The following is a 25,879-nucleotide window of genomic DNA, read 5'->3' as shown; positions in this document are numbered from 1 at the left end:
TAAACACGGGTCGAGACTTAAAAAGGAACGAGACAAACATTTAATGCAGCTTCTAGATACACTCCGTCAGCTAGAATCGCAATATAGACATGCTGCGACGTCTGTATTGGAGACAGAGTTGATAAGAACACGTCAACAAATAACAGACCTGCACCTGTATAGGGCCAAAGCAGCCCTACAGAGGAGCCGAGCCCGGGGATATGAATATGGGGATAAATGTGGGAAACTTTTGGCAAATTCGGTGAGAGAATCGAAACTCTCAACCTATGTCCCTAATATTGTCTCAACACAAGGCCATACGTTGACCCCACCTAAACAGATTGTAGAAGAGTTTAGCCGATTCTATTCCTCGCTGTATTCATTGAAGGAGACTGTTTCTTCTAATTTGGAGATAGAGGAATATCTGGAAAGGTCTCGGCTCCCTACATTACCTAGTGAAACCAGAGAGCAGTTAGATAAACCGATTTCACTGTTAGAGGTCCAACAGACTATAGGTGCTATGAAGTTAAAGAAGGCTACCGGGCCAGATGGATTTACATTACTATATTTCCAAGTTTTCCTTTCTATTTTGGGCCCGTACCTGGTCAGGCTGTACAATTCGGTAAGGGAGGGCACCAATATGCTTAGAGATACACTAATGGCACATATTACCATCCTACTGAAAGAAGGGAAGGATCCTACATTATGTGGAAGTTATAGGCCTATTTCTTTACTTAACATTGATTTGAAAATTTTTACGAAAATCTTGGCCAATCGTTTAGCCCCGCATCTTATGGACCTTATTCACCTTGACCAAGTGGGGTTTGTCCCAGGCCGGGAGGCTAGGGACAACACCACCAAAGTGTTAAACCTGATCCATGTGGCTAACACTTCTCGAATACCGAGTGTTTTTATTAATACCGACGCGGAAAAGGCCTTTGATAGGGTGAACTGGCGTTTTATGTTTGCAGTTCTTAAATACATTGGCCTGGGAAGCAATATGATGCGATGGATCACTAATGTATATTCAATCCCTACAGCACAGGTTAAGGTGAATGGTCTGTTATCCGAACCCTTTTTTATTAATAATGGTACGAGACAGGGTTGTCCCTTGTCTCCTCTTTTATTTGTTCTCTCATTGGAGCCTTTCCTTTGTACTGTGCGCCAAAATCCAGACATACAGGGAGTGGGGATAGGTGGAAGCCAACATAAGATATCAGCCTATGCTGATGATCTTATGTTCTCGGTGACGAATCCTTCCCTCTCTCTTCCGAATTTGCTGCGGGAACTGACCAGGTACGGATCCCTTTCAAATTTTAAAATTAATTTTAACAAATCAGAGGCAATGGGAGTGGGAGCACGTTCGTATCATTTACGCACCCTCCAAACGAGTTTTGGTTTCCGATGGACAGATAGGGCCTTAAGATATTTAGGTACTTTAATTCCATCTTGTTTATCTAAGGTTTATGACATGAATTTTCCCCCATTGATTGGGGAGACACGTTCTCTTTTGGATAAGTGGCATTTGGGTATACACTCATGGTTTGGCAGGTGTAACCTGCTAAAAATGAGTATACTACCCAAGCATCTGTATCTGTTAAGGACCCTTCCGATACGGCCGCCCGCCAGGTACTTTCATCTGATTCATTCCCTATTCATTAAATTTGTGTGGGCACAGAAAAGACCTCGTCTGGCACGGACGCAAATGATCCGACCAAGAGCATTTGGCGGTTTAGCTTTACCGGATATACAGAAGTATTTTCAAGCAGTTCATCTTAGCAGAGTGGTTGACTGGTGTCGACACCAGGCATCTAAGCTGTGGATTAACATAGAGCAAGCACAGACGAATATTCCCTTGAAGGGTGCACTGTGGTGTTACTCAGACCTGCCTTCGCAGCTACGTTTGCATCCTCTTATGGGTACAACACTGCGAATATGCAATCAGGTCATGACACGGCATTCTCTTTCCCCGCCATGTTCTCCATTAATGCCAGTAATTGGAAACCCACGGTTTACACCGGGCCTAGTCTCACCAGATCTAGTTGCATTGGGAGCTTCTGGACACACCCGGGCGGCCCAGTTTCTGGTGTCGGATAGATGGCCGACACTGGAGAATTTAACAAACATGGATGGACATTTTAGACTGACGTTTTGGTCAGCCTTACAACTTCATCATTTTTTACATACACTGCCGAATCCAGTAGATTTCGCAAGAAGTTTGACTAAATTTGAAGAGTACTGTCTGAAAGAGGGGGTCCTTTCACATACGCTTTCTTTACTTTATAGTTTATTAACGACTTCGATGGATGACTCTCCCCCGACGTGTTTGACCAAATGGGCATCTGATTTACATCGTACTTTTACACCACGGCAAATACAAAATATCATCTTGCTTTCCTTTAAATCGTCTATTTGCACCAAAATTCAAGAGACTAATTTTAAGTTAATGTGCAGGTGGTACTATACACCCCATAGACTTCATAGGATCTTTCCAAATACATCGGCGAATTGTTGGCGCTGTGGAGGGGAAGATGCAACGCTGCTTCACATTTTTTGGTCATGCCCCAAACTCTCAGTATATTGGTCTGAAATTAGAGCTATTGTTCAAAAATTCACGGAATACTCTATTCAAGAGGATCCAGCTTTTTTTTTGCTCCACCTTTCAGACATACCCGTGCAGAGATACGTGAAATCGGTGGTAAGACACTTAGTGAATGCAGCAAAGGCTTGCATTCCGGTATTGTGGAAAAGTCCTTGCCCCCCGACGGTAAAAGAGTGGATACGGAGGGTAGAGGCCATTAATAAGATGGAGGATTTGGTGTTAACATCACAAGGCAAGCGAGAATTATATTGTGAGACCTGGGAATCCTGGAATACTTATATTCTGTCTGATGAGGGTACATCTTGGCTGCGTACTTAGATGGTGAAGTAGCCTACTATGTCGGAGATGGGGGGAGGGGGGGGGAGGAGAGAGAAAATTCCCCTTTTTTTTTTTTTTTTTCTCTTGTGTGAGTGTGTTTGTTGTTGTTCGTTATTTGGTTCGTCTTTAGTTAATAAAAAGGGCAATCTGGAAGGGAAGGGTAATGTGAGAATTTATTTAATTATAAGTCGAGACAGATGATGTTTTAGGAAGGTATTTAATTTTATGGGACCCTCCGGTAGAGGTACAAGAGGGTGCCGGGATGACTTGTATTCCCTTTTGCCTTTCGTTATCTGTTGATCAATGGAATGTTGTTGGTATCCTGATAATTTGTTTTGGCATGTATGTAACTGCTGTTCCAAAGTATGCCTTTCTGTGTTTTTGGTTTCTGTTTATTTTTAAAAAAAGTAAATAAAAAATTATATTTGAAAAAAAAAAAGCTTGGGAAATCTTTATGTATCCAAATCCGGCTTTAAACTTCTCCACAACAGTATCTCGGACCTGCCTGGTGTGTTCCTTGTTCTTCATGATGCTCTCTGCGCTTTAAACGGACCTCTGAGACTATCACAGTGCAGGTGCATTTATACGGAGACTTGATTACATACAGGTGGATTCTATTTATCATCATTAGTCATTTAGGTCAACATTGGATCATTCAGAGATCCTCACTGAACTTCTGGAGAGAGTTTGCTGCACTGAAATTAAAGGGGCTGAGTAATTTCGCACGCCCAATTTTTCCATTTTTTATTTGTTAAAGTTGGAAATATCCCAAAAAGTTCGTTCCACTTCATGATTGTGTCCCACTTGTTGTTAATTCTTCAAAAAAAATTACAGTTTTATATCTATGTTTGAAGCCTGAAATGTGGCAAAAGGTTGAAAAGTTCAAGGGGGCCGAATACTTTCGCAAGGCACTGTATGAGGAGTAAGGACAGTCCATTGTGGCAAAGGGGTTTCAAGGAGGTGGGGAAGGGGGGAGATAAATTTAAGCATGGGGGGATGGGGTGGTTAGGTTACCTAAAGCCCTCCCCTGCCTCTTAACCCCTCCCTATTGCAAATAACATATATATTTTTTTCTTTTTAAGTAAAAATGTTTTTTTTCCTAAAGTTCAGGTCCATCATTTTCCCCTAGGTGAGGATAACACGCCCGGACCCCACGCATGCGCAGGAATGTCACAGGTCACTCGGGGATCCATTGTGGCGTTTCAGCGCATGTGCAAGGGTCCTGGGAACTGCCTCCCATCACCCATCCCAGGGGAACCCCTGCAAGTAAACTGGCAGACATCCCGCGCCGGTTCTGTGCATGCGCGAGATCCTGTGATCTTCTGCCTGGGATGAGTGACATAGAAATCCAAGGAGGAAAATCACAGAATCGTGTGCAGAAACGGTGAGGGATGCCTACCAGTTTACTGGCAGGAGTCTGTAATCTGTGTGCATATGCGCAAGAGGTCCAGCGCATGCGCAGACATGACGCGGGGCTATGCCAGGTCCCGTAGACCTGACACAGATCCCTGCAGCGTGCATGCGGTAGAAATTAATTTAGGATGGCGGGGGTCGGAGAGACGCAGTGCAGGGAAAACTTTTCCTACAAGCATGACAACGCTGGACTACATGGACCAGTACGTAGGCTTGGCTACCGAGTCACTGATTTGAATCAGTGAATCAACTCAATACAGAGTTTGAATGCATAAAAGAAATCTAAGTGCTAAGTGTTGAGTTGATACATTGAGTACTGAGTGTATCACAAGACTGGAGTTCATGATCCTAGCTTGGAGGGGAATGAATCGTGATTCGATTCAGTGATTCAAATAATTTCACTGAACTGATCCAAATGATTTGAATCATTAAAAAGAATCACTTTGCCCAAGTCTACCAGTAAACATGTTTTTTTTTTACTTTTATACAGGGACAATTTTTTTTTAAAGTAGGGGTGGCGTTTTACTTCAAGCAATATGTATGTTTGTGGATCCTGAAGGGAAAATAATAATTTAAATTTCATTAGCCCATACAATGCAGTAAACTGGCCCTATTCATTTCTTTTAATAATTATTGTACACCCATTATCTAAATACAATCAGATCCAGGGAAGGCAGGTCTTATGGTTAGGCATATTTTTATTAACATAAATTGTATGCTTATCGACACGGCAGGGTATGAATAGATATGTAAAAATATTATATATATTGTATTCATATTACACTCTGCACCCCAAAACTTCCATCCTCAGCGCAATACCTCCCTTCCATTTCTCGGGGTGCAGTTTTAGAAATCGGGCTATGACAGGAGCCTCCATAGTGACCCACATTGGGGTGTCTGAGTCCTTGTTCCCAGGGAATATCTGAAATACAAAGCGCAGAGTTTTCCTAATTTATTAAAAAACAGAAATTGCAGAAATATGGGACTGATAAAAATAAAAGAAAAAAGGAAAAAAGATTTTTGAGGCACCCCATTACTGCTCACAGGTAAATCTCCATAGATGACCAATTGCCAGATATCCAGGTTTTGGTTATTCAAAATGTTTTAAATTAAATATTTCTCAAAGGAGATTTTTTTTTTTTTTTCACAGGCTCTGCATTCCTTATGCAAATGGTTTTTGCGCATGCAAATTTATTAAAATAAAGACCCCATGCAACAACGTGTTAATCCGTTTCAGGGAGTGCCAATTATCTTACAGTAGGTGCTGTCCATGGTGCTAAACCTGTGGTCCTACAGGATCTGCATTAGAAAGATTCATTTTTTAAAGCAAAAAAAAAAAATCCCAGACATTGATGCCCAATAAAAAAAAAAAAATCCTAGACATTGATGCCCAATAAAAAAAAAAAATCCCAGACATTGATGCCCAATTAAAAAAAAAAAATAAAATCCCAGACATTGATGCCCAATAAAAAAAAAAAAATCCTAGACATTGATGCCCAATAAAAAAAAAAAAAAATCCCAGACATTGATGCCCAATAAAAAAAAAAAAAATCCCAGACATTGATGTCCAATAAAAAAAAAAAAAAGCAGCTTCAGAGGTCACAGAGGGCTGACACCAATTATTAGGACACAGGCAGCAATAAAAATTCAACAAGGGTTCCATGCCTTCTCCATTCTGTCCAAAACTAAGAAATAAGTATTGGCCGGAGTTGAGCTTTAATCCCGTATACCCTGCGCAGGGCTTTGTAAAAATGTTTACAACATCAAGAACATGATTATTTGGTGGATCATTTATCCGTAACTTACCTGTCGTTGTCCATTGGAACTTTGCACAGCGGTCCATCTGAGGCCATCATTACTGAAGCTGAGAGAGAACTCCGAGATGTACATAGAGGAGAACGATCGGGCACCTTGTATCATTATTCCGGTCACCTTCATTTCATGACCAAGATCTATCTGGAACCATTCACCTGGTCTGTCTGCCTGTGGACAAGTATAAGACCAAAATATGACATACTGTATATAATACAGACTGTGTATACTAACAGTGATGGTTAACCTTGGCACTCCGGATGTTTTGGAACTACATTTCCCATGATGCTCAACTCAACACTGCAAAGTGCATGAGCATCATGGGAAATGTGGTTTACAAACATCTGGGGTGCCAAGGTTCGCCATCACTGCTACATACAACATAGAAAGAAGATATATTTTTCCAACCCTATACATGCCCTTTATAAAGGAACATCAACCCTACTGAACTCCTTCAGGATGTATTGGAATGCCAATTGTGAGCCTTCTCATCCAACTTCCTTAGAGAGTCTTTGGTGAAAATCATATCCAATCATTCTGCATTCTTGGTTTCCATGACAAGCAAAAACATGCATTGCTTTTAAACAAACAAGAACAATTCATTATTTTTTATGATTTTATTAATTAACAATGAATTCTTTATTAATTATGTAATAGTGTTTGTTTAATTAACAATTATGGATAAACATGTACTTTGTATTTATTAAAGATTATTTATTATTATTTTTATGAACAATTCATAATTTATGAGTATTTTTATTAATGATTACCTCTGTGCTATTATTTCACTAATTAACAATTCTAAGTATTATTTTAATAATTAACTATTCATTATTCAGTCTTTTTTTATCAACGATTACTTCTGTGTTATTATTTGACTAATTAACAATTCTATGTATTTTTTTAATAATTAACTATTCATTATTTAGTCTTTTTTTTTATTAACAATTACTTCTGTGTTATTATTTGACTAATTAACAATTCTATATATTGTTTAAATAATTAACAATTCATTATTTAGTATTGTTTTATCAACAATTACCTCTCTATTATTTGACTAATTAACAATTCTATGTATTTTTTTAATAATTAACAATTCATTATTTAGTATTGTTTTTATCAACAATTACCTCTGTATTATTTGACTAACAATTCCATGTATTATTTTAATAATTAACAATTCATTATTTAGTATTTATTTTTTAACAACAATTACCTCTGTATTATTATTTGACTAATTAACAATTCCATATATTTTAATAATTAACAATTCATTATTTAATATTTCTTATTTAACAACAATTACCTCTGTATTATTTGACTAATTAACAATTCTATGTATTTTTTTTAATAACAATTCATTATTTAGTATTGTTTTTATCAACAATTACCTCTGTATTATTATTTGACTAATTAACATTTCTATGTATTATTTTAATAATTAACAAATCATTATTTAGTATTGTTTTATTAACAAAGACCTTTGTGTTATTATTTTACTAATTAACAATTCTATGTATTATTTTAATAATTCACAATATATTATTTAGTATTGTTTTTAATTAACAATGACCTCTTTATTATTATTTGACTAATTAACTATTCCATATTTAATATTTAACCCCTTCTGGACCGAGCCCATTTCTGACATGTTTACAAGTTAAAAGCTGTATTTTTAGCTATAAAATTACTTAGAACCCCCAAACATTATATATACAGTGCATTGCGAAAGTATTCGGACCCCTTGAACTTTGCGACCTTTTGCCACATTTCAGGCTTCAAACAAAGATATAAAACTGTAATTTTTTGTGAAGAATCAACAACAAGTGGGACACAATCATGAAGTGGAACGAAATTTATTGGATATTTCAAAATTTTTTAACAAATAAAAAACTGAAAAATTGGGCGTGCAAAATTATTCAGCCCCCTTAAGTTAATACTTTGTAGCGCCACCTTTTGCTGCGATTACAGCTGTAAGTCGCTTGGGGTATGTCTCTATCAGTTTTGCACATCAAGAGATTGAAATTTTTGCCCATTCCTCCTTGCAAAAGCGCTCGAGCTCAGTGAGGTTGAATGGAGAGCGTTTGTGAACAGCAGTTTTCAGTTCTTTCCACAGATTCTCGATTGGATTCAGGTCTGGACTTTGACTTGGCCCTTCTAACACCTGGATATGTTTCTTTGTGAACCATTCCATTGTAGATTTTGCTTTGTTTTGAATCGTTGCCTTTTTGGAAGACAAATCTCCGTCCCACTCTCTGGTCTTTTGCCGACTCCATCAGGCCATTCCAGGTGTTAGAATGGCCAAGTCAAAGTCCAGACCTGAATCCAATCGAGAATCTGTGGAAAGAACTGAAAACTGCTGTTCACAAAACGTTTAGAGTTACAGAGTAGCTCTTTTTTTTAAAATTATTGCTCTCACTCTGGTAATCCCGGCGATACCTCACATGTGTGGCTTGAACAGCACTTTCATTTGCGGGCGCGACTTCCTTATACGTTTTCTTTAATGGGCGAGCTCGAGGCGACGGGGGCGCTTTAAAACATTTTTTTTCCTATTTATTTTAAAAATTTTAGCACAGGTTTTAAAAAAAAAAAAAAAAATCTGATCACTTTTATTGCTTTCACAAGCAATGTAAACATCCCTTGTGACAGTAATTGGCAGTGACAGGTACTCCTTATGGAGGGATTGGGGGTCTAAAAGACCCCAAACCCCTCCACTGCACTTCAATGTATTCAAAATGCTGAAAACGGCATTTTTGAATACTGTCACTTTTTTAAATTCGACGCCTTTAGCCGCCGAGTAACCCGGAGGTGATGTCACGAATGCCGCTTCCGGGTTACGTCATCAGAGACCTGATCTAAGTCGAGGTGCCGGCTGGTTGCTCGGGTCTCCCGGTGGGACGGGAGACCCGGGAAGAGCTGCGGGAGGGGGGGGCGTCCCCTCCCGCTCGCTGGGGCAACGACCGAGCGGCTCCCGAGCCTCAGCCGTTGCAACCTGAAAACTGACCGCCGGCTCTAAAAAATGGTACCAGGATGATGCCTCTAGCTGCACCCATTACCCCGGTACAGCCACTTCTTGCAGCTCACGTTACTTGTTATAATTAACAATAAAATAAAATATTTAATATTTTATATATGAATAACTAATTACTTATTTGTTCCCCCTCATATCCCTTCAATAATAATAATAAGCTCCCAGATACCAACAATAATCCATCAGATATTGGTGTTGGTAAACATTATTAATTATTAACAATTCTATGTATTATTTTAATAATTAACAACAACATATTTAATATTTTATATATAAATAACTCATTATTCTTTCTCCCAAATTCCTTCAATAATAATAATAAGCTTCCAGATACCAACAATAATCCATCAGATATTGGTGTTGGTAAACATTATTAATTATTTAGAAATTAACAATTCTATGAATTATTTTAATAATTAACAATAAAATATTTAATATTTTATATATGAATAACTCATTATTTATTCATCCCCCCCAAATCCCTTCAATAATAATAATAAGCTCCCAGATACCAACAATAATCCATCAGATATTGGTGTTGGTAAATATTATTAATTATTAACAATTCTATGTATTATTTTAATTAACAATAACATTTTTAATATTTTATATATGAATAACTTATTATTTATTCGTTCCCCCAAATCCCTTCAATAATAATAATAAGCTCCCAGATACCAACAATAATCCATCAGATATTGGTGTTGGTAAACATTATTAATTATTTAGAAATTAACAATTCTATGAATTATTTTAATAATTAACAATAAAATATTTAATATTTTATATATGAATAACTCATTATTTATTCGTCCCCCCAAATCCCTTCAATAATAATAAGCTCCCAGATACCAACAATAGTCCATCAGATATTGGTGTTGGTAAACATTATTAATTATTTAGAAATTAACAATTCTATGAATTATTTTAATAATTAACAATAAAATATTTAATATTTTATATATGAATAACTCATTATTTATTCGTCCCCCCCAAATCCCTTCAATAATAATAATAAGCTCCCAGATACCAACAATAATCCATCAGATATTGGTGTTGGTAAACATTATTAATTATTAACAATTCTATGTATTATTTTAATAATTAACAATAAAATATTTAATATTTTATATATGAATAACTCATTATTTATTTGTTCCCCCAAATAATTTCAATAATAATAATAAGCTCCCAGATACCAACAATAATCCATCAGATATTGGTGTTGGTAAACATTATTAATTATTTAGAAATTAACAATTCTATGAATTATTTTAATAATTAACAATAAAATATTTAATATTTTATATATGAATAACTCATTATTTATTCATCCCCCCCCAAATCACTTCAATAATAATAATAAGCTCCCAGATACCAACAATAATCTATCAGATATTGGTGTTGGTAAATATTATTAATTATTAACAATTCTATGTATTATTTTAATTAACAATAACATTTTTAATATTTTATATATGAATAACTTATTATTTATCCGTTCCCCCAAATCCCTTCAATAATAATAATAAGCTCCCAGATACCAACAATAATCCATCAGATATTGGTGTTGGTAAACATTATTAAATTATTTACTAATTAACAATTTATGTATTATTTTAATAATTAACAATAAAATATTTAATATATAATAATAACTCATTATTTATTTGTTCCCCCAAATCCCTTCAATAATAATAATAGCTCCCAGATTTTGGTGTTGGTAAAGGTTAAGCTAATGATATATCCATAGAGTGTTTTTTTCAAATCCTCACATCCTAACAGAGCAGAGCCATGTCCGTTGCCATAGCAACCTGGCAGTTAGGTCATGTGACTGATGACATCACGGTGTGTCACACTCTGGCCTTATAAATAGCAGTGCTGGAACCTGCCAGTTGCAGATGACAGGAGGAAGGAGAGGAGTGTACATCTAGCTTATTGATTGGGAGCTAAAATGAGAAATTACATATTTTTCGCTTGCGTTTTCTTGGCCGTTCTTATTGGATCGGCCATTGCAGATGATGCATGGTCACATGGTAAGTTTATATTATTATTTTATTAAAAAAGGGATCAGATATATTTAATTACATTGTAGCTCACACTAAAATTCACAGTGCTAAAGCACCAGCTGTTTTCAGCTTGTGAAAAAAGTGACAGTTATTTTTTAAAACCAGAGAGGTTTGAATTTAACTGTAATATATATATATATACTGTATACAATATACAGAAAATACACAGTAAATAATGAAGAACATGTTCTTATTTAAAAACAGTTTTGAAATATACACCATTACCAGAGTGGTGAAAAATATTGAACATATATTTCCAAAATGTTGGCACATGCAGAGTACATTATTTAGTATTTTGTGAATGAATAATTAATTATTTATTCATTCTCCCTCATATCCCTTCAATAATAATAATAAGCTCCCAGATACCAACAATCCATCAGATATTGGTGTTGGTAAACATTATTAATATTTCACTAATTAACAATTCTATGTATTATTTTAATAATTAACAATTCATTATTTTGTATTGTTTTATTAACAATTACCTCTGAATTATTATTTTAATAATTAACAATTCCATGTATTTTTTTAATAATTAATTTATTATTTAAAATAGTTTTTATTTAATTAACAAATACCTCTGTATTATTATTTGACTAATTAACAATTCCATGTACTATTTTAATAATTACCAATTCAATATTTAGTATTTAATCCCAGATACCAACAATAGTCCATCAGATATTGGTGTTGGTAAACATTATTAATGATTTAGAAATTAACAATTCTATGAATTCTTTTAATAATTAACAATAAAATATTTAATATTTTATATATGAATAACTCATTATTTATTCGTCCCCCCCAAATCCCTTCAATAATAATAATAATAAGCTCCCAGATACCAACAATAATCCATCAGATATTGGTGTTGGTAAACATTATTAATTATTTAGAAATTAACAATTCTATGAATTATTTTAATAATTAACAATAAAATATTTAATATTTTATATATGAATAACTCATTTATTCGTCCCCCCAAATCCCTTCAATAATAATAAGCTCCCAGATACCAACAATAGTCCATCAGATATTGGTGTTGGTAAACATTATTATTTAGAAATTAACAATTCTATGAATTATTTTAATAATTAACAATAAAATATTTAATATTTTATATATGAATAACTCATTATTTATTTGTTCCCCCAAATAATTTCAATAATAATAATAAGCTCCCAGATACCAACAATAATCCATCAGATATTGGTGTTGGTAAACATTATTAATTATTTAGAAATTAACAATTCTATGAATTATTTTAATAATTAACAATTAAATATTTAATATTTTATATATGAATAACTCATTATTTATTCGTCCCCCCCAAATCACTTCAATAATAATAATAAGCTCCCAGATACCAACAATAATCCATCAGATATTGGTGTTGGTAAATATTATTAATTATTAACAATTCTATGTATTATTTTAATTAACAATAACATTTTTAATATTTTATATATGAATAACTTATTATTTATCCGTTCCCCCAAATCCCTTCAATAATAATAATAAGCTCCCAGATACCAACAATAATCCATCAGATATTGGTGTTGGTAAACATTATTAAATTATTTACTAATTAACAATTTATGTATTATTTTAATAATTAACAATAAAATATTTAATATATAATAATAACTCATTATTTATTTGTTCCCCCAAATCCCTTCAATAATAATAATAGCTCCCAGATTTTGGTGTTGGTAAAGGTTAAGGTAATGATATATCCATAGAGTGTTTTTTTCAAATCCTCACATCCTAACAGAGCAGAGCCATGTCCGTTGCCATAGCAACCTGGCAGTTAGGTCATGTGACTGATGACATTACGGTGTGTCACACTCTGGCCTTATAAATAGGAGTGCTGGAAGCTGCCAGTTGCAGATGACAGGAGGAAGGAGAGGAGTGTACATCTAGCTTATTGATTGGGAGCAAAAATGAGAAATTACATATTTTTCGCTTGCGTTTTCTTGGCCGTTCTTATTGGATCGGCCATTGCAGATGATGCATGGTCACATGGTAAGTTTATATTATTATTTTATTAAAAAAGGGATCAGATATATTTAATTACATTGTAGCTCACACTAAAATTCACAGTGCTAAAGCACCAGCTGTTTTCAGCTTGTGAAAAAAGTGACAGTTATTTTTTAAAACCAGAGAGGTTTGAATTTAACTGTACTATATATACTGTATACAATATACAGAAAATACACAGTAAATAATGAAGAACATGTTCTTATTTAAAAACAGTTTTGAAATATACACCATTACCAGAGTGGTGAAAAATATTGAACATATATTTCCAAAATGTTGGCACATGCAGAGTACATTATTTAGTATTTTGTGAATGAATAAGTAATTATTTATTCATTCTCCCTCATATCCCTTCAAAAAAATTAATAATAGCTCCCAGATACCAACAATCCATCAGATATTGGTGTTGGTAAACATTATTAATATTTCACTAATTAACAATTCTATGTATTATTTTAATAATTAACAATTCATTATTTTGTATTGTTTTATTAACAATTACCTCTGAATTATTATTTTAATAATTAACAATTCCATGTATTTTTTTAATAATTAATTTATTATTTAAAATAGTTTTTATTTAATTAACAAATACCTCTGTATTATTATTTGACTAATTAACAATTCCATGTACTATTTTAATAATTACCAATTCAATATTTAGTGTTTAATGAATTAATAATTCATTATTTATTTGTTCCCCCCATATCCCTTCAATAATAATAAGAGCTCCCAGATACCAACAATAATCCATCAGATATTGGTGTTGGTAAACATTATAATTATTTATTAGATAACAATTCTATGTATTATTTAAAAAAAAAAATTCAGTATTTGGTATTGTTTTATTAACAATTACCTCTGTATTATTATTTTACTAATTCACAATTCCATGTATTATTTTAATAATTAATAATTCATTTTTTAAAATAGTTTTTTGCTAACAATTACCTTTGTATTATTATTTGACTAATGATTCCATGTATTATTTTAATAATTACCAATTCAATATTTAGTATTTAATGAATGAATAATATATTATTTATTCACCCCCCCCCCCATATTCCTTAAATAATAATAATAATAGCTCCCAGATACCAACTATAATCCATCAGATATTGGTGTTGGTAAACATTACAATTATTTATTAGATAACAATTCTATGTATTATTTTAATAAATAACAATTCATTATTTGGTATTATTTTATTGACAATTACCTCTGTATTATTATTTTACTAATTAACAATTCCATGTAGTATTTTAATAATTAATAATTCATTTTTTTAAAATAGTTTTTTTGCTAACAATTACCTTTGTATTATTATTTTACTAATTAATGATTCCATGTATTATTTTAATAATTACCAATTCAATATTTAATTAATGAATAATATATTATGTATTCGTTCTCCCCCCCCCCCCCCCCATATCCCTTCAATAATAATAATAGCTCCCAGATACCAACAATAATCCATCAGATATTGGTGTTGGTAAACATTATTATTTATTTACTAGATAACAATTCTATATATTATTTTAATAATTACCAATTCATTATTTAGCATTGTTTTATTAAAAAGTAGCTCTGTATTATTATTTTACTAATTAACAATGCTATGTATTATTTTAGTAATTAACAATTCAATATTTATTTTTTTACGAATAAATAATTATTTATTGGTTCCTCTCAAATCACTTCAATAATAATAATAGCTCCCAGATACCAACAATTATCCATCATATTTTGGTGTTGGTAAATATTATATCCATTAAGTTGTTTTTGTTTTTTTCAAATCCTCACATCCCAACAGTTAGAGCCTGTTGCCATAGCAATCTGGCAGTTAGGTCATGTGACTGAGGACATCACTCTGGCCCTATAAATAGCAGCGCTGGAAGCTGCCAGTAGCAGATGACAGGAGGAAGGAGAGGAGTGTACATCTAGCTTATTGATTGGGAGCAAAAATGAGAAATTACATATTTTTTGCTTGCGTTTTCTTGGCCGTTCTTATTGGATCGGCCATTGCAGATGATGCATGGTCACATGGTAAGTTTATATTATTCTTTTATTTAAAAAGGGATCAAATATATTTAATTACATTGAAACTCACACTAAAATGCACAGTGCTAAAGCACCAGCTGTTTTCAGCTTGTGAAAAAAAGTGACAGTTATTTTTTAAAACCAGAGAAATTTGAATTTAACTGTAATATATATACACTGTATACAATATACAGAAAATACACATAAAACAATGAAGGACATGTTCTAATTTGAAAACTGTTTTGAAATATACACCATTACCAGAGTGGAGAAAATATAAGTATATTGAACATATATTTCCAAAATGTTGGCACATGCAGAGTACATTATTTAGTATTTTATGAATGAATAATTCATTATTTATTCGTTCTCCCTCATATCCCTTCAATAATAATAATAACTCCCAGATACCAACAATAATCCATCAGATATTGGTGTTGGTAAACATTATTATTTATTTACTAGATAACAATTCTATGTATTATTTTAATAAATAACAATTCATTTATTTGGTATTGTTTTGTTAACAATTACCTCTGTATTATTATTTTACTAATTACCAATTCCATGTATTATTTTAATAATTAACAATTCATTATTTAAAATATTTTTTTTTTATTAAAAATTACCTTTGTATTATTATTTGACTAATTAACAATTCCACGTATTTAAAAAAAATTACCAATTCATTATTTAGTATTTAATGAATGAATAACTTATTATTTATTCGTTCCCCCTATATCCCTTTAACAATAATAATAGCTCCCAGATACCAACAATAATCCATCAGATATTGGTGTTGGTAAACATTATTATTTATTTACTAATTACCAACTCTATATATTATTTTAATAATTACCAATTCATTATTTAGTATTGTTTTATTAACAATTACCTCTGTATTATTATTTTACTAATTAAAAATCCCATGTATTATTTTAATAATTAATAATTCATTATTTAAAATAGTTTTTTTTATTAACAATTACCTCTGTATTATTATTTGACTAATTAACAATTCCATGTATTATTTAAAAAAAATCACCAATTCAATATTTAGTATTTAATGAATGAATAATTCATTATTTATTCGTTCCACCCCATATCCCTTCAAATAATAATAATAGCTCCCAGATACCAACAATAATCCATCAGATATTGTTGTTGGTAAACATTATTATTTATTTACTAATTACCAACTCTATATATTATTTTAATAATTACCAATTCATTATTTATTAACAATTACCTCTGTATTATTATTATTTTACTAATTAACAATTCTATGTATTATTTTAATAATTAACAATTCATTATTTTATATTGTTTTAATAACAAGTAGCTCTGTGTTATTATTTTACTAAATAAAAATTCTATGTAGTATTTTAGTAATTAACAATTCAATATTTAATATTAAATAATTATTTATTTGTTCCCCCTCATATCCCTTCAATAATAATAATAGCCCCCAGATACCAACAATAATCCATCATATTTTGGTGTTGGTAAATATTATATCCATGGAGTTTTTTTTTTTTTGAAATCCTCACATCCCAACAATTAAGTCATGCCCTAGCTGCCATAGCAATCTGGCAGTTAGGTCATGTGACTGGCAGCTTTCAGCCCTATAAATAGAAGTGCTGGAAGCTGCCAGTAGCAGATGACAGGAGGAAGGAGAGGAGTGTGCATCTAGCTTATTGATTGGGAGCAAAAAATGAGAAATTACATATTTTTCGCTTGCGTTTTCTTGGCCGTTCTTATTGGATCGGCCATTGCAGATGATGCATGGTCACATGGTAAGGTTATCCTATTATTTTATTAGAAAGGATCAGATATATTTAATTACATTGTAGCAAAATGACAGTCCACACTTGTAACTCACAGTGATAAAGCAAACGCTATTTTTTAACTTGTGAGTAAAGTGACAGTTATTTTTTTAAAGCCAGAGAGGTCTGAGGTCTGAATTTAACTAACGGCTGAAATACTTTACCATCCCCCACTCCCCAGATATAGAGGTCTTTATATACACACAGTATACAGTATATGTATTACTTGTCTTGGCACATAAAAAAAAAAAAATATATATATATAATTATATATAATGCGTGTGCGTAATATATATATATATATATATATATATATATACACACACACGTATATACATATATTATAATGTATATTTTTATAAGACATATTATATATATATATATATATATATATATATATATATAGTATGTTGTCTCATGAACATATACATCATAATATATATATATTTATTATTATTGTATTTATGTGCATGTGTGTGTATATATGTATATATATTATGATGTATATTTTTATAAGACATATATATATATATATATATATATATATATATATATAGTATGTTGTCTCATGAACATATACATCATAATATATATATATATATATATATTTATTATTATTGTATATATGTGCATGCGTGTGTGTGTATATACATATATATATATATAATGATGTATATTTTTATAAGACATATTATATATATATATATATATATATATATATATATATATATATATATATAGTATGTCTTATAAACATGTACATCATAATATATATATATATATATATATATATATATACACCCACACACACACATATATATAAAAAATTATAATATATATATATATTATACACATATATACACACACACACACATATATATATATATATATATATATATATATATATATATATATATATATATATATATATATATATATATATATATATACACACACACACTCATGCAACTATATACAATCATAATAATTTATATATTATACACACACACATATATATATATATATATACACACACACACACATATATACAAAAATAATAATATTAAATATAATATATATGTATATAATATATATATATTATACTTATATATATATATATATATATATATATATATATATATATATATATATATATATATATATATACATACACACACACGCTACTATATACAATCCTAATAATTTATATATTATACACATTCACACACACACACACATATATATATATATATATATATATATATATATATATATATATATATATAGTTACATTTTAGGAAATTCTAGCACCCGCTTGTGAATTTTAGTGTTGCATTTTGTTTTAAATGTAAATTTTCTTTTTTTTCATTTTTTTTTTTTGCTTGGTCTTGGATGAAGTGGGGAAGGACTGGCACTTACTGCTATCCAGAACTCCCTTAGAGAGATTTCCTGTCACTTCCTGTCCCGCTGACAATGTTTTCATAAAGAGGAAGTGAGGGGAACTCTTCAACAGCAACAGACATAAATAAAAAAATGCAATTTTTTTTTTTTGGGGGGGGGTTAAATGTTTTAAAAATTGTAAAAGATAGATCAACAAGTCCCATGTTTGCTAATCATTTCTTATTTCTTCATATTTACAGACCAATACGAATATAGCAATCAGCAAGAGGAGGCGAATAACGCTGAGTCTGACGGAACGAATGAAGTTCAGTCAGACAAGGGCGATAACGTTCAGTCGAACGCGAAGAATAACAATCAGCCGGACAAAGCAAATGATGTTCAGTCAGCTGGGACGAACATTAACCAAATGGATTCTCCATCACAACCAACAAGTAAGTAAATCGTTGTCACTTCCAAGGAAGACTCATGGCTCAAGACGTTCTGAAGGCCCCAAAAGGCTCCAACGTGCAATGAGATCCTTCCTAAGCAATCATTCATAATTAATTATTATTATTATGGTTATTATATAATGATAAATATTATATTATTATAATTATTATTATATTATTTTTTTATTATTATTAATAATAATAATTAATTTTATTATTTAATTGATTCAATTGTCGTCTTTTTTTTGGACGGCTGATGCTGATTAGTTCCTTTTTGCTTTCCATACAAATCCTAAAGAATATCATTCACCTGTGAATAACCTTTTTTTTTTCTCTCTCTTCCTTTAGAAATGTCAACACGATTCATCATGGCATTGATTGTCATGGTCACCCTCGTTGTCCTACTTATCCTGCTGATACCCGGCTGCTGCATAATGATGCGGATATGGTAAGTGTCCATTTGTATTTACAGAAATGACTAAGATAGATTCATAAAGGGGTTCTAGTTATAAAAGTTTTCACATGATTTTCACCTATTTTTCCAATTGGGAAAAATGTGTGGATCCTGGGTGAAAGTCTATTTATAAAAAGACCCTCAAAGTGTATGTAAAACCCCAACTTTCTGCACCATCTCTCACTGTATATAGATTTCTTAAGCAAATCAGTTTTGCAAAGGATCTTACCTGGTGATCCTGCCAGTGACTCATTATTCTTGTAACGGGCCAAGCTGACCAAGCACAATCGACAGTTTCAGGAAGCCCCCAATCTCAGCTATAAAATCAGGGCAGCTGTCAGTCAACCCTGCCAGTGACAGCACTTCCTGATGCAGGCTGACCACACTATGGGGGTCTATTTATAAAAAAATGGGGGTCGAACATCACAAGCATTCAGGAATTTTGACCGCATTTTGCCTAACCGGTTCCCGACCAGCGGCCGCAGATATACCGCGGCAGGCTGGCTCCTACAGGCAAATTGGCGTACATGTACGGCGCTTGCCTGAAGGCCACTAGGGGGCGAGTGCGCGCCGCCGTCAGCGCGCCCCCACTCCGATTGCCGCCTGACACTGGCAATCTCTCCCCGCTGAGAGAGAAGACAGGTCGGCTGATGTAAACACAGCCGCCCGTCCTTCTCCCTGCAATGATCACAGAGCGCCCGTGATCCTGCTATATAGGATCGCATGTCTCTGTGATCATCTCACAAGCCCCCCCCCCCCCCCCCACACAGTTAGAATCACTCCCCTAGGCTTACATTTAAAGCGGTAGTATCCCGCTTTTTGACACTTTTACCAACAGGTAAGCCTATAATAAGGCTTACCTGTAGGTACAAATAATATCTCCTAAACCGGAACGGTTTAGGAGATATTTGCAGTGCATGCAGCCGCTCGCGCGAGCGCTCTGAAGGTCCGAGGGGACCTTCAGTTTTGCTTGCCGGAAAATCACTCCCGCGCGCATGCGCGGGAGTGACGTCACCGCGGCTCCGGCCAATCACAGCGCCAGAGTCGCCGAGGGATCATGGCAGCGCCCGCAGCGATGTCCGGGGGTCCGTGTCGGGGCTTCGTTCTAAGGTAAGTAACACATAATGGGCTAGTATGCGGTTTACAACCGCTTTAACCCCTTGATCACCAACAGTATGAACCCCTTCCCTAAAAGAACTAAGGTGTGAAGGCGCCTGGTTCCTAGTAAGGCCAATATAACACCATAATTTATGTGTCTATTGAGGCACTCTATTTGAGGCGTATACACCCTCACACACTTTGTGCACACTGTCACTTTATATTGACTGTCACTGTTTTTTTAAAACACACTTGCACCAGCGCCCACTTCCCCGTCAATGGCATTATTACAGTAACAGCGCATATTTTTAGCACTGATTACTGTAGTAATGTCACTGGTCCCCCCAAAAGTGTAAAAAATGTCAGTTAGGGGTCCGATCTGTCGGCCGCAATGTCGCAGTCCAAAATCGCGGATCGCCACCATTACTAGTAAAAAAAAAAAAAAACAATAAAAATGACATAAATCTTTCCCGTAGTTAGTAGACGCAATAACTTTTGCGTAAACCAATCAAAATACGCTTATTGCGATTTTTTTTATTGGTAAAAAATATGTAGCAGAAAACAAATTGGCTTATAAAATGTTAAAAAACTTCGATTTTTTAATTTTTTTTTTGAGAATGTCATATAAAAGACGTAAATTTTGTTTGGGTACAGTGTCGCACGACCGCGCAATTGTCCGTTAAAGTAACAGTGCCAAATCGCAAAACAGGGCCTGGTCAGGAAGGGGGCAAATCCTTCCAGGGCTAAAGTGGCTACAGTAAAATGCTGATTTTCTATGATCTTTAGTTCCATCTAGTGGCCATAATGCTTTCTTTTTACCTGACATAGATCAACTAGGACACTAGAGGGAGCTGTCGACCATAGGAAATTAAGATATTAAGAAAAATGTGGTCAGAATTTGTGATAGCTGGGCGAATGGCTTGTGACATTCATCCACTGAGTTGTAATTGTAATTTATTTAATTTTCACATGGTGATCCTGCTAATAATACGCCTTCTGTGTTAGGGTGGCTACGCTTACTCCTCCATTGTATCTATGGAGGAACGGCGTTGTCACTCTAGAACATGACTACAGGACTCCATAAAACAGGGAAGGTGTTCTGTAGTACATAAGCTCACAAGATTTCTGGCAGGATCAATAGGTATATTTTTGCAGATATCGAACAGATATAACAAAACGCCTCCAATGGTGTTATTGACAGACCAAAATGGTGCAAATATAAGAACATTAGGGATTAAATACTCTATGAATAACTTGATGTTTTACATGCATTACATTTTTAGCACTTATCCAATAATGAAGATTTGTTTTTTAACAATTTTTTTTTTTTTTTTTAACAGTCGTGCACAAGAGTTATCCTTAGATCGGATTTTACTAAGATTGATGGCAGCAGGATACAACCCTGTGGATATAGATCCTGCAGATCTACAGGAAGTCGTTGTTGACAGTCCTTGGCCTCAACAAGGATATGAGACACAGGCAGAGTGGGACACGTCTGCTTATCAGGCAAACGAGGGCACTGGTGCTTATCAGGCAGACGAGGGCACTGGTGCTTATCAGGCAGACGAGGGCACTGGTGCTTATCAGGCAGACGAGGGCACTGGTGCTTATCAGGCAGACGAGGACACTGGTGCTTATCAGGCAGACGAGGACACTGGTGCTTATCAGGCAGACGAGGACACTGGTGCTTATCAGGCAGACGAGGACACTGGTGCTTATCAGGCAGACGGGGACACTGGTGCTTATCAGGCAGACGGGGGCACGCCTGCTTATATGACCAGTTTAGGTGGACTTTTCTCCAACTTGCGGTCATCACTTTTACAAGCAGGAAAGAGATTAAAGAAAGACCCAGACCCAGAGAATCCGGAGGTAGAAGACCATGATGAGACGGACTCACATCAGCCAGGCAAGAGTAAACATCACTCACCTGATGGAAGTGGAGGCTCAGAACCTCAGAAGAAAAAGTCTGAAAAACCTGGAGCCAGCAGTGAAGATGACACTGAAGGACACAAAGATCCACAGAAAGTCAAGAAGCCTCAAGTACCAGCGAGGCCTCCAGCACCACAAGGAGCTCAAGTTCCACCGGGGCGACCAGCTGCACCAGGAGCTCAAGTGCCAGTGAGGCCTCCAGCTCCACACGGTGCTCAAGTTCCACCGGTGCGACCAGCTGCACCAGGAGCTCAAGTGCCAGGGAAGCCCCCAGCTCCACAAGGCGCTCAAGTTCCACCGGTGCGACCAACTGCAGCAGGAGCTCAAGTGCCAGTGAGGCCACCAGCTCCACAGGGCGCTCAAGTTCCACCGGTGCGACCAGCTGCACCAGGAGGTCAAATGCCAATGAGGCCTCCAGCTCGTCACGGACCTCAAGTTTCACCGGTGCGACCAGCTGCACCGGGAGGTCAATTGCCAATTATGCCTCCACCTCGTCACGGACCTCAAGTCTCGCCGGTGCGACCAGCTACACCGGGAGGACAAGTGCCAATGAGGCCTCCATCGCGACAAGCACCTCAAGTTCTGCCGAAGCGACCAGCTGCACCGGGAGGTCAAGTGCCAGTGAGGCCTCTAGCTCGACAGGGACCTCACGTTTCACCAGTAAGACCAGCTGCACCTGGAGGTCGAGTGCCAATGAGGCCTCCAGCTCGACAGGGACCTCCCGTTTCACCAGTAAGACCAGCTGCACCTGGAGGTCGAGTGCCAGTGAGGCCTCCAGCTCCATCTGGACAGAGGTTTTCACCAGTGCGTCCACCTCCACAGAGACCTCCAGTACCGCCGAAACGTCCGTCCCCAGCAAAACCCAAAAAGTGGTCAAAGCCTAAGGCTTCACAACCATCAAAGCCTAAAAAATCGAAATTTGGGTTTTTTAAGAAAAAAAAGTAGAGGCTGTTCTGGTGGTGTCAGAGGGATTCAGGGAGGATTTTTTCCCTACTGTGGCTTCGCTTCAGTAGGGTTTTTTCCTCTTCCTCTGGATGAAACTGTGGATTTTATATCCCTAAGAGTAAAAAAACCACCTTAGGGATTCAGGGAGGATTTTTTCCCTACTGTGGCTTCGCTTCAGAAGGGTTTTTTCCTCTTCCTCTGGATTAAACTGTGGATTTTATATCCCTAAGAGTAAAAAAAATCACCTTAGCAATCCAGGGAGGATTTTTTCCCTATTGGGGCTTTGCTTCAGAAGGGTTTTTGCCTTCCTCTGGATGACATAGGGTGGGAAATGCAGCAGCTACTGGACCACCACTAAACCCAAAACAGGGACATGGTGCAGGAGATGCAGGGCTGTGGGCATGGTACAGGAGATGGTACAGGCATGGTACAGGAGATGGTTCAAGCATGATACAGGAGATGGTTCAGGCATGGCACAGGAGATGGTACAGGCATGGCACAGGAGATGGTACAGGAGATGCGGGGCATGCGGGCATAGTACAGGAGACGCAATGCTGCGGGCATGGTACAGGAGAATCTCCTGTACCATGCCCGCAACACTGCATCACCTGAGGAGATGCAGGGGCTGCGGAGGAGTCTCACCTTTCGGGGGGGCACCTGACATTTAAAAATGGGCTTTCCCGAGCAGCGGCGGCATATGCGCACTGACCAAAGAACACCTAAGTGAGACCGTGACTCGAGTATAAGCCGAGGGGGGCTTTTTCAGCATAAAATAAAATGCTGAAAAAGTCGGCTTATAGTCGAGTATATACGGTAATCAGGGCCGGTGCAAGGATTTTTGACATCCTAGGCGAAACCTCATTTTGCCGCCCTATTGGAACCGCCCCCTTGGCTCTGCTCCTGACTCCACCTCCTTTGCCCTGCCCATGTATTCCCCTACCTTTTTAATGACTGCTACCAAGGGGGGAGGAGAAGGAGGGGGGAGAAGAAGGGGGGGGGAGAAGAAGGAGGGGGGAGAAGAAGGAAGGGGGAGAAGGAGGGGGGAGAGGAAGGGAGGGGGGAGCAAGAGGGGGGGGGAGAAGGAAGGGAGGGGGAGAAGGGAGAAGGGGGAGGAGGAGGGGGGCACTCCTTTCTTCCTGGGTCCTATAAGCATATTAAACATAGGATCTTACGTAACAGCTTGGCGGCCGCCAGGCTGGTTATACCTCGCCATTGGCGAACAACCCATGTTCTGACTCTTTTAGAGTGGAAGAGATGGACCACATCGAACTGGAGAAAGTGTAGAGAAGAGCAACCAAACCGATAAGAGGCATGGAGGTGCTCAGCTATGAGGAAAGATTAGAGGAACTGAATTTGTTCCCTCCTGAGAAGAGGAAATTAAGGGGGATATGATCAACATGTATAAATACATAGGAGGTCCATATAGTGAAGTTGGTGTTGAGTTATTCACTTTAAGGTCAACACAGAGGTCAAGGGGGCACTCTTTACGTTTAGAGGCATATGCACACTGACCATAGAACACGTAAGTGAGACCGTGACTCGAGTATAAGCCGAGGGGGGCTTTTTTAGCATAAAAAGACATGCTGAAAAAGTCGGCTTATAATCGAATATATACGGTAATCAGGGCCGGTGCAAGGATTTTTGACACCCTAGGCGAAAACTCATTTTGCTGCCCCATTGTGGCACCGCCCCCTTGGCTCTGCTCCTGACTCCACCTCCTTTGCCCTGCCCATGTATTCAACTGCTACCAAATACGGAAAGGTTTCTTCACCGTAAAAGCTTTGAAAATGTGGAATAGACTCCCTCCAGAGGTGGTTCTGGCCAACTCACTAGATTTCTTTAAAAAAGGCCTGGATTCTTTCCTAGGTGTACACAATATAAATGGGTACTAATATTTATAGGTAGAGTTGATCCAGGGAATATCCGATCGCCTCTCGGGGGATCAGGAAGGAATTTTTTCCCTCTGCTGTAGCAAATTGGCTCATGCTTTGCTGGGGGTTTTCGCCTTCCTCTGGATCAACTGAGGGTATAGGATTGTGTATATACACAATATTGTGTATTGGGCATATATGGCGAAGCATAGGGGATGGGGTGTGGACACAGAGGGCGGATCTCCCCTATGCTTCGCCATATATTTTTTAACAATTTTCTTGGCAGAGATTTCTTTATCCACATTGATCGATGTGAATGGAGAAATCTATGTTCTTTTTTTTCCTTCAGCCCATGGGCTGAAGGAAAAAAAACAACATTGCACATATGCCCATCATTAGAAGTGGGTGGATGATGGGAGGTCTAATGGTGGGCATACCACAGATTTTCTGGTATCATTTTTTACAGCCAGCGGTCAGCTTTCATGTAAAAAGCAATCCTAGCAGATAATTTGCCGCTAGACTGCTTTTACAAGCAGTGGTAGGGGACTTCCCTCCCACTCCTGCAGCCTTCCACGGTTTTCTCTGGCTCTCCTGCCTCACCGGGTAACCCGAGACTGCAG

General features: G+C 35.9%; 1 protein-coding gene across 1 annotated transcript in view; it reads right to left on the bottom strand.

The window, feature by feature from the left end:
- Window positions 1-5,090: 5,090 nt before the first annotated feature.
- The window catches only part of LOC309559666 (coagulation factor VIII-like), a gene marked incomplete at its 3' end in the record, with an annotated part of 152,326 nt that continues 131,537 nt past the window's right edge, over window positions 5,091-25,879 (bottom strand). The window contains exons 26-27 of the mRNA XM_082263040.1: window positions 6,119-6,295; window positions 5,091-5,234 (exon numbers count right to left, since the gene is read on the bottom strand). Coding sequence (XP_082119166.1) covers window positions 5,091-5,234; window positions 6,119-6,295 — 321 coding nt within the window. The remainder of the gene's footprint in view (window positions 5,235-6,118; window positions 6,296-25,879) is intronic.

Source organism: Pelophylax lessonae (genome assembly GCF_965119305.1).
Source record: "Pelophylax lessonae genome assembly, chromosome: 7".
In the NCBI taxonomy this organism is placed as follows: domain Eukaryota; kingdom Metazoa; phylum Chordata; class Amphibia; order Anura; family Ranidae; genus Pelophylax; species Pelophylax lessonae.
This window is presented reverse-complemented; position numbering and strand designations above follow the sequence as displayed.